The sequence below is a fragment of the Nerophis ophidion genome, linkage group LG25 (assembly GCF_033978795.1).
Source record: "Nerophis ophidion isolate RoL-2023_Sa linkage group LG25, RoL_Noph_v1.0, whole genome shotgun sequence".
Taxonomy (NCBI): Eukaryota; Metazoa; Chordata; class Actinopteri; order Syngnathiformes; family Syngnathidae; genus Nerophis; species Nerophis ophidion.
In genome coordinates, this window is record NC_084635.1 from 35566331 (window position 1) to 35577660 (window position 11330).

The 11330-nt window shown below is 41.7% G+C and overlaps 1 protein-coding gene across 2 annotated transcripts in view; it reads right to left on the reverse strand.

The window, feature by feature from the left end:
* Window positions 1-6463, reverse strand: part of LOC133542934 (protein-lysine methyltransferase METTL21C-like) — a 13878-nt gene extending 7415 nt beyond the window's left edge. Inside the window, exons 1-2 of one of the 2 annotated variants that reach the window (XM_061887209.1) lie at window positions 5914-6463; window positions 182-253 (exon numbers count right to left, since the gene is read on the reverse strand). In XM_061887209.1, coding sequence (XP_061743193.1) covers window positions 182-253; window positions 5914-6451 — 610 coding nt within the window. In that variant the 5' untranslated portion in view covers window positions 6452-6463. The remainder of the gene's footprint in view (window positions 1-181; window positions 254-5913) is intronic. The other variant, XM_061887211.1, reaches the window with a different exon arrangement.
* Window positions 6464-11330: the final 4867 nt, after the last annotated feature.

Below are 11330 nucleotides of genomic sequence, written 5' to 3' on the forward strand. Positions count from 1 at the left end.
TAACTGAACTTTCTTACTTTTTTTTTTAACTTTCTCACTTTTCTTACCTTTGTCATCTTTCTTACTTTTCTTAACTAACTGAATGTTCTTACTTTAATTACTTTTTGTGATTAACTGAGCTTTCTTTCTTTTTTACCTTTCCTACTATGCTCATCGTTCTCACTTTTCTAACCTTTCTTACCTTTCTTCTCCTTCTCTTCTTCCTCTTCTTGCTTCATGTCCACTTTGCTCCTCACACACTTCTTGTCCTGTCCTGCTGACATAAAAAAATAAAGGTGACCAAAGTATTCTCAGGTGATTAAATCCTAGTTGGACTTGGATTCAGATTGTGCTGGAAGACCAGATAGGACAGTTTTGTCCTATCTGGTCTATGATCATTGACGGATGAAGCCTGCCAAGGAGCAGCTTATGTTCATTAACTAGATAGGACAGCACTAGTCAGATAAGAGTTGTCCTATCTAGCCTATCAGCATGACTCAATAAAGCCTAGTCCTGACTAGAACTGTCCTATCTCGACTATGAGCATAAACTAATGATGCTTCCTCAAAAAAGGCTCGTCTGACAACAGCTGTCCTAACTGGTCTATAATCATGAACTAATGACGCCCGCTTAATGGAAGCTAGTTTGACTACAGCTGTCCTAACTAGTCAATAATCATGAGCTACTGACGCCTGCTCGATGAAACCTAATCTGACTACAGCTGTCCTATCTAGTCTATGAGCATAAAATAATGACACCTGCTCAAAGAAGCCTAGTCAGATTAGAGCTGTCTCACCTAGTTTACAAGCATTAACTAATGAAGCCTAGTCCGTCTAATGCTGTCCTATCTAGTCCATGAGCATATCATTATGAAACCTGATGGATGAATATCAGTCTTACTTGAGCTGTCCTATCTAGTCTATGAGCATGAACTAATGAAACCTGTTCAATAAAGCCTACCTAGTCTCACTAGAGCTGTCCTTTTTAATCTATGAGCATTAGCTAATAAAGCTTGTCTGATAAAGCCTAGTCTGACTAGAGCTGTCCTATCTAGTCTATGAACATGAAATAATGAAACATTTTCAATAAAGCCTAGTCTGACCAGAGCTGTCCTATCTAGTCTATGATCATGGACTGATGAATCCTACTTGATAAAGCCTAGTCTGACCAGAGCTGTCCTATCTAGCCTATGAGCATAAACTGATGAATCCTGCTCGATAAACCCTAGTCTGACTAGAGCTGTCCTAACTAGTCATGAACATGAAATAATGAAAACTTTTCAATAAAGCCTAGTCTGACCAGAGCTGTCCTATCTAGTCCATGATCATGGACTGATGAATCCTGCTTGATAAAGCCTAGTCTTACCAGAGCTGTCCTATCTAGTCCATGATCATGGACTGTTGAATCCTGCTTGATAAAGCCTAGTCTGACCAGAACTGTCCTATCTAGTCCATGATCATGGACTGTAGAATCCTACTTGATAAAGCCTAGTCTGACCAGAGCTGTCCTATCTAGTCCATGATCATGGACTGTAGAATCCTACTTGATAAAGCCTAGTCTGACCAGAGCTGTCCTATCTAGCCTATGAGCATAAACTGATGAATCCTGCTCGATAAACCCTAGTCTGACTAGAGCTGTCCTAACTAGTCATGAACATGAAATAATGAAAACTTTTCAATAAAGCCTAGTCCGACCAGAGCTGTCCTATCTAGTCCATGATCATGGACTGATGAATCCTGCTTGATAAAGCCTAGTCTGACCAGAGCTGTCCTATCTAGTCCATGATCATGGACTGTTGAATCCTGCTTGATAAAGCCTAGTCTGACAGGAGCTGTCCTATCTAGTCCATGATCATGGACTGTAGAATCCTTCTTGATAAAGCCTAGTCTGACCAGAGCTGTCCTATCTAGTCCATGATCATGGACTGTTGAATCCTGCTTGATAAAGCCTAGTCCGACCAGAGCTGTCCTATCTAGTCCATGATCATGGACTGTTGAATCCTGCTTGATAAAGCCTAGTCTGACCAGAGCTGTCCTATCTAGTCCATGATCATGGACTGTTGAATCCTGCTTGATAAAGCCTAGTCTGACAGGAGCTGTCCTATCTAGTCCATGATCATGGACTGTAGAATCCTTCTTGATAAAGCCTAGTCCGACCAGAGCTGTCCTATCTAGTCCATGATCATGGACTGTTGAATCCTTCTTGATAAAGCCTAGTCTGACCAGAGCTGTCCTATCTAGTCCATGATCATGGACTGTAAAATCCTTCTTGATAAAGCCTAGTCTGACCAGAGCTGTCCTATCTAGTCCATGATCATGGACTGTTGAATCCTTCTTGATAAAGCCTAGTCTGACCAGAGCTGTCCTATCTAGTCCATGATCATGGACTGTAGAATCCTTCTTGATAAAGCCTAGTCTGACCAGAGCTGTCCTATCTAGTCCATGATCATGGACTGTTGAATCCTTCTTGATAAAGCCTAGTCCGACCAGAGCTGTCCTATCTAGTCCATGATCATGGACTGTAGAATCCTTCTTGATAAAGCCTAGTCTGACCGGAGCTGTCCTATCTAGTCCATGATCATGGACTGTTGAATCCTTCTTGATAAAGCCTAGTCTGACCAGAGCTGTCCTATCTAGTCCATGATCATGGACTGTAGAATCCTTCTTGATAAAGCCTAGTGTAAGGCAGGTGTCAAATACATACAAACATTTGCAGAGACTATTAGGCTCTTGCCTTTGTATTTACTCTTTGCGTGCTTCCTAGTCACATGACCGCCACAGTCCAATCAGCTGTGGTTATTTGCCGGTAGCCCAAAGTGACTGGTATGCTCTTGCCCAGTTTACTCTTTGGGAGTTCGGGCAGTCCTCCCTCGTCACGTGACCGCCACGGTCCAATGAGTGGTGCTTATTAGCCGCTAGCAGGAAGTAGCCAGGAGACAGGAAGTGATTGTATTTCTGCTGCAGGTAAGTTTTAAATCTCACTTTCACCTGAAATATTTGAAACTACATGACTATTTGTCACTTTATGGAGCCCACTTCCATTGTTTGTCATGAAGCTGACTTCCATTGTTTGTCATGAAGCTGACTTCCATTGTTTGTCATGAAGCTGACTTCCATTGTTTGTCATGAAGCTGACTTCCATTGTTTGTCATGAAGCTGACTTCCATTGTTTGTCATTTAAGCTGACTTCCATTGTTTGTCATGAAGCTGACTTAAATTGTTTGTCATGAAGCTGACTTCCATTGTTTGTCATGAAGCTGACTTCCATTGTTTGTCATGAAGCTGACTTCCATTGTTTGTCATGAAGCTGACTTCCATTGTTTGTCATGAAGCTGACTTCCATTGTTTGTCATGAAGCTGACTTCCATTGTTTGTCATGAAGCTGACTTCCATTGTTTGTCATGAAGCTGACTTCCATTGTTTGTCATGAAGCTGACTTCCATTGTTTGTCATGAAGCTGACTTCCATTGTTTGTCATGAAGCTGACTTCCATTGTTTGTCATGAAGCTGACTTCCATTGTTTGTCATGAAGCCGACTTCCATTGTTTGTCATGAAGCTGACTTCCATTGTTTGTCATGAAGCTGACTTCCATTGTTTGTCATGAAGCTGACTTCCATTGTTTGTCATGAAGCTGACTTCCATTGTTTGTCATGAAGCTGACTTCCATTGTTTGTCATGAAGCTGACTTCCATTGTTTGTCATGAAGCTGACTTCCATTGTTTGTCATGAAGCTGACTTCCATTGTTTGTCATGAAGCTGACTTCCATTGTTTGTCATGAAGCTGACTTCCATTGTTTGTCATGAAGCTGACTTCCATTGTTTGTCATGAAGCTGACTTCCATTGTTTGTCATGAAGCTGACTTCCATTGTTTGTCATGAAGCTGACTTCCATTGTTTGTCATGAAGCTGTGTTTGACTGCAGAAGCTGAGTGGGTGAGTCCATATTTATGACAACAACACTTTAAGCATCCATCTTTCTGCAATGCAACATCTTTCTGGCACATTCTCTGTCCTCCTTATTAAAGGGTTTATGACTTCAACTAATGATCACATTTGTGTATTGAATGTACTTTTAAATGTGTTTAGATAATAAGTACATTAAATGTGTTTAGATAATAAGTACATTTAGTGCACTGAGTGCTTTGTGTTGGTCAGGAGTCAGCAACCTTTTTGAAAGCAAGAGCTACTTCTTGGCTGCTGATTCATGCCAAGGGCTACCAGTTTGATACACACTTCAATAAATTGCCAGACATAACCAATTTGCTCAATTTACCTTTAATAAATAAATCTCTCTATATATATATATATGTACATATATATATATATATAAAATGGGTATTTCTGTCTGTCATTCCGTCGTACATTTTTTTTTCCTTTCACGGAAGGTTTTTGGTGGAGAATAAATGATGAAAAAAACAATTGAACGGTTTAAAAGAGGAGAAAATACGAAAAAAATGAAAATTAAATGTTATCATTATTTGAAACTGGATTTGCATGTCACTATAAAGTTATATAAGCCTTGCTTGTTCAATATTCAATGCAAAACTTCTTTGGGTCCCTATTAAAAGTTCATTTGTTCAACCTTGGCCCCCGGCTTTGTTCCGTTTGAAACTTTGGCCCACTTTGTATTGGAGTTTGACAGCCCTGATCTAGTCCAAGGATGAGTTTTGGAAGATTCCAGCCAGGAAGCTGAGCACAACCTGCTCTGTCTGGGCTGGTAAGAGACTCTCCAGCCAACCTTTTACAACGCTCACCTTTACCTGCAGAACATGGACTGTACTGCCGTCCTTTTTCCAAGAACAACTATCTGAACTGAGATTTGAACAAGATCCTGATTAACTTAAATGTATATTTGTATATTTGTATATACTACTTATGTTTTTCTCTTCAAATTGCTTTCATGTTGAATGGCCATTCAACTCATTGTGTGTGTGTGTGCGTGCGTGTGTGTGTGTGTGTGTGTGTGTGTGCGTGTGTGTGTGTGTGTGTGTGCGTGTGTGTGTGTGTGTGCGGGTGTGTGTGTGTGTGTGTGTGTGTGTGTGTGTGTGTGTGTGTGTGTGTGTGTGTGTGTGTGTGTGTGTGTGTGTCTGCTGTCCGTCACTAATTCTCTAATACACGGTGTCAACCAGACTACAATTCAAGCTTTGCCTCTCTCTCCGAGTTGAAACTAATCTTCTGTTCCTAGCCCATGACACCCCATATATATATATATATATATATATATATATATATATATATATATATATATATATATATATATATATATATATATATATATATGTATATATATATATATATATAATTCTTTATTATAGCATTGATTTGTAGCACATATAGGTTACAGTAGTCTGACCAGAGCTGTCCTATCTAGTCTATGATCATGGACTGATGAATCCTGCAAAATAAAGCCTTAATTATGCAGATAAATAAATATATCATGTTTGACATTCACACATTGCCACTAATTACATATTGAACTTATTAATTATGCAGATGAATAAATAAATAAATCATGATTGACATGGCCAATAATTACATATATTGAACTTGTGCATTCAAATGGAATCTTGGACCCGGCGTCCTCTGCAGTGGACATTTGAGACCAAGAAAACATTTATGATTCACGTGATTAATGTGATGAATATGTTTAATATGATTAATCTGATTATTATGCTTAATATGATGAATGTGATTAGTATGATTAACCTGATTAATATGATTAATACAATTAATGATTAATGTGATTAACCTCATTTAATATGATTAATATGATTAAAATAGTTAGTGATTAAAGTGATTAATATGATGAATATGTTTAATATGATGAATGTGATGAATAGTCAAAGAAGACACACACAGACCTGTTATGCCAAACACAAACGTGCACTGCAGAGGACATTTCCCAGCAAAAAGTTCCATCTTGAAGTTGCTTACCTGAGAAGCGACCTTGCAGGCTGCCTTCTGTGGAGTTGTGTGTCCATTCCCACTTGTACACTCTTGTCCAGGAGTTGTGTGTCCACTCCCACTTGTACACTCTTGTCCAGGAGTTGTGTGTCCACTCCCACTTGTACACTCTTGTCCAGGAGTTGTGTGTCCACTCCCACTTGTCCACTCTTGTCCAGGAGTTGTGTGTCCACTCCCACTTGTACACTCTTGTCCAGGAGTTGTGTGTCCACTCCCACTTGTACACTCTTGTCCAGGAGTTGTGTGTCCACTCCCACTTGTACACTCTTGTCCAGGAGTTGTGTGTCCACTCCCACTTGTACACTCTTGTCCAGGAGTTGTGTGTCCACTCCCACTTGTACACTCTTGTCCAGGAGTTGTGTGTCCACTCCCACTTGTACACTCTTGTCCAGGAGTTGTGTGTCCACTCCCACTTGTACACTCTTGTCCAGGAGTTGTGTGTCCACTCCGCATCTGGGAGGGTAGGCCACTCCCCCATCATCATCATCATCATCATCATCATCATCATCACAAGAGGCACCTGGGTATTTTTAGCGCGGGCGGGAGCAGACGACCAGATGATTTGCGAGCGATGTCATGCTAGCATGGATGACCTGCGCCTGCTTCCCTCCAAAACAATGACTGTGGCGTCCAACTGCTTGACCCACCAGCACACCAAGAATAGTCCCTCCTAAATACTCGGCGTGTGCGTCTTGAAGTAAACATGTGCTTCTTGGAAGGATGTGTGCTGCTTGGACATCTTTCACAAGCTGCACATGCTTCACATGCAGTCTGTCGGGACAGCAAACACATCCATCTTTCATATTTGTAACACTTCTTAAAACAAATACATTCCAATAAAGCCTAGTCTGACCAGAGCTGTCCTATCTAGTCTATAAGCATGTCTAGCCCACCTTTCGCCCGATTGTAGCTGAGATAGGCTTCAGTGCCCCCTGCAACCCCGAAGGGAATAAGCGGTAGAAAAAATATATGTATATGTGTATGTGTATATGTGTGTATGTATGTGTGTATATATGTGTATGTGTGTGTATATATATATATATATATACATATATATGTCTTGATTGGATTATCCAGAGAATAGTGCTCGATACCGTGGTAGAGCGCAATATGTAGGTGTGGGAAAAATCACAAGACTACTTCATCTCTACAGAACTGTTTCATGAGGGGTTCCCTCAATCATCAGGATATATATATATATATATATATATATATATATATGTGTGTGTGTATTTATTTTTGTATGTATGTATTTATATATATGTATGTATTTATATATGTGTGTGTATGTATATGTGTATATATATGTGTGTGTGTGTATATACACATTCATATACTTCAAGACTTATTTACATTATTGACATCATCCATTAGAAGGCAACACATTTCTTTTCATTCTAATGTTGTCAAAAGAAATGAGGTCGCTGACTTGGGTTTCTTGACCAAGATGGATGGTAACAGGACCAGGCTGGCATGCAACCTCATCCATCTGCGCCCCCGACACGGAGAAGTAGAACGCTGCTGCCACATAAGTCCCAGTTACAGCTCCTTTTCACCAACCAGGCACCCTCTCTGCGGGGTCACCCCAGCTGGCAGTGCTGACATGAGGTCAGGTGACCCTCTCTGCGGGGTCACCCCAGCTGGCAGTGCTGACATGAGGTCAGGTGACCCTCTCTGCGGGGTCACCCCAGCTGGCAGTGCTGGGATGAGGTCAGGTGACCCTCTCTGCGGGGTCACCCCAGCTGGCAGTGCTGACATGAGGTCAGGTGACCCTCTCTGCGGGGTCACCCCAGCTGGCAGTGCTGGGATGAGGTCAGGTGACCCTCTCTGCGGGGTCACCCCAGCTGGCAGTGCTGGGATGAGGTCAGGTGACCCTCTCTGCGGGGTCACCCCAGCTGGCAGTGCTGACATGAGGTCAGGTGACCCTCTCTGCGGGGTCACCCCAGCTGGCAGTGCTGACATGAGGTCAGGTGACCCTCTCTGCGGGGTCACCCCAGCTGGCAGTGCTGACATGAGGTCAGGTGACCCTCTCTGTGGGGTCACCCCAGCTGGCAGTGCTGACATGAGGTCAGGTGACCCTCTCTGTGGGGTCACCCCAGCTGGCAGTGCTGAGATCACATGATTGTCCACCTTGCCCGAGGGAGAAGGAAAAGGCAGATTTTTCCACAATCTGGATGACAGGCAGCAAATGAAGTTGTTTTGAGAGTTTGTTGACAAGGTGTGTGCCAGGTCGGGGGCTCGGGGGCTCGGGGGCTTTTCAGCTGGCAGGTTGGCATGGACAAAGACACGTCGGCCACAGTGGGATCACGCCACTCCCGCTCCGTGATCCCACGTGGCGCTCGCTGGGCGCTGCAAAGAATGCTGGGGGATTGTGGCTTTATGAGTGATGTGCGGGATTTAACAAATCCGACAGCTGGCAAGGGGCTCTGACTCCATGGCCAAATGTCTCTGGGATGAAACGTCTGCAGTGCGGTGGACAAGTGGACTAGTTGCAAGTGTGTCGGAAAAGCTCAATATTGCAATATATCACGATAACTCTCATTATTATATTAATTATATAATTTACCCCAAGAATATTAATCTGAGATCAAGGATATATATATATATATATATATATATATATATATGTGTGTGTGTGTGTGTGTGTGTGTGTGTGTGTATATATATATATATATATACATATATGTATATATACATATATATACATATGTGTGTGTGTATATATATATATATATTTATATTTCTCTCTCTCTGTCTCTCTCTCTCTCTATATATATATATATATATATATATATATATACAGTATATATGTGTGTATGCATAGATATACATACAGTTTGTATATACATGTATGTATATATGTGTGTGGGAAAAAAATCACAAGACTACTTCATCTCTACAGAAGTGTTTCATGAGGGGTTCCCTCAATCATCAGGAGATTTTAATGGAAGCATTCACATACAATGGTTTATATAGGGCACAGAGTGGGTGGGTACAGGCAGGCGTAGGGTGTGGTGATTGGCTCATGTGTTACCTAGGAGGTGTTTCCGTCTGTGACGGCATGCTGATACAATCTTACTGCGCTTGTTGAGGGATGACAGGTCTGGATGATATATGATAAACAGTTTCTCTTTTAAGCATAAGTTGCATCTTTTATTACCACTGTTGTAAGGTGTGCTGGATGCAAGAATTTGCCATGTTATTGAATATTCAACATTATTGTCTTTGAGGTTCTAAATGTGTTTGCTGAGTTCTGTAGAATTCCGCAAAGTCTGGTTTCTAAAGGAGGCGTTGTGATTATTCCATCTTGTTTTGAACGCTCCTTCGGTTAATCCTACGTACGTGTTGGATGTGTTAATGTCCTTGCGTGTTACCTTCGATTGGTAAACGACTGATGCTTGTAAGCACCCCCCCCCCCCCCTCAATCATCAGGAGATCTCCTGATGATTGAGGGAACCCCTCATGAAACAGTTCTGTAGAGATGAAGTAGTCTTGTATCGGTATCGAGCACTATTCTCTGGATAATCCAATCAAGATATATATATATATATATATATATGTGTGTGTATATTTATATATATATGTATATTTATATATATGTGTGTGTGTGTGTGTATATATGAGTTGGGAAATGGTGTTAGATGTAAATATAAACAGAATACAATGATTTGCAAATAATTTTCAAGCCATATTCAGTTGAATATGCTACAAAGACAACATATTTGATGTTCAAACTCATAAACTTTACTATTTTTTTGCAAGTAATAATTAGCCTACTCAGTGGCCTAGTGGTTAGAGTTTCTGCCCTGAAATCGTTAGGTCGGGAGTTCAAACAACGGCTGAGTCATACCAAAGACTATACAAATGGGAGCCATTACCTCCCTGCTTGGCACTCAGCATCAAGGGTTGGAATGGGGGGTTAAATCACCACAAATGATTCCCAGGCGTGGCACCGCTGCTGCTCACTGCTCCCCTCACCTCTCAGGGGGTGAACAAGGGGATGGGTCAAATGCAGTGGACACATTTCGCCACACCAATTGTGTGTGTGACAATCATTGTTACTTTAACTTTAACTTTAACTTAGAATTTCATGGCTGCAACACGTGCCAAAGTAGTTGGGAAAGGGCATGTTCACCACTGTGTTACATCACCTTTTCTTTTAACAACACTCAATAAACGTTTGGGAACTGAGGATACTAATTGTTGAAGCTTTGAAAGTGGAATTCTTTCCCATTCTTGTTTTATGTAGAGCTTCAGTCCTTCAACAGTCCGGGGTCTCCGCTGTCCTATTTTACGCTTCATAATGCACCACACATTTTCCATGGGAGACAGGTCTGGACTGCAGGCGGGCCAGGAAAGTACCCGCACTCTTTTTTTATGAGTGCTGTTGTAACACGTGCTGAATGTGGCTTGGGATTGTCTTGCTGAAATAAGCAGGGGCGTCCATGAAAAAGATGGCGCTTAGATGGCAGCATATGTTGTTCCAAAACCTGTATGTACCTTTCAGCATTAATGGTGCCTTCCCAGATGTGTAAGTTACCCATGCCTTGGGCACTAATGCACCCCCATACCATCACACATGCTGGCTTTTACACTTTGCGTCGATAACAGTCTGGATGGTTTGCTTCCCCTTTGGTCCGGATGACACCATGTCGAATATTTACAAAAACAATTTGAAATTTGGACTCCTGAGGCCACAGAACACTTTTCCACTTTGCATCAGTCCATCTTAGATGATCTCGGGCCAGGAGAAGCCGGCGGGGTTTCTGGATGTTGTTGATAAATGGCTTTCGCTTTGCATAGTAGAGCTTTAACTTGCACTTACAGATGTAGCGACCAACTGTAGTTACTGACAGTGGTTTTATGAAGTGTTCCTGAGCCCATGTGGTGATATCCTTTAGAGATTGATGTCAGTTTTTGATACAGTGCTGTCTGAGGGATGGAAGGTCACGGTCATTCAATGTTGGTTTCCGGCCATGCCGCTTACGTGGAGTGATTTCTCCAGATTCTCTGAACCTTTTGATGATATTATGGAGCGTAGATGTTGAAATCCCTCAATTTCTTGCAATGTCACTTTGAGAAAGGTTGTTCTTAAACTGTTTGACTATTTGCTCACGCAGTTGTGGACAAAGGGGTGTACCTCGCCCCATCCTTTCTTGTGAATGACTTAGCATTTTGTGGGAAGCTGCTTTTATAGCCAATCATGGCACCCACCTGTTCCCAATCAGCCTGCACACCTGTAGGATGTCCCAAATAAGTGTTTGATGAGCATTCCTCAACTTATTCAGTATTTATTTCCACCTTTCCCAACTTCTTTGTCACGTGTTGCTGGCATCAAATTCTAAAGTTAATGATTATTTGCACAAAAAAATAATGTTTATGAGTTT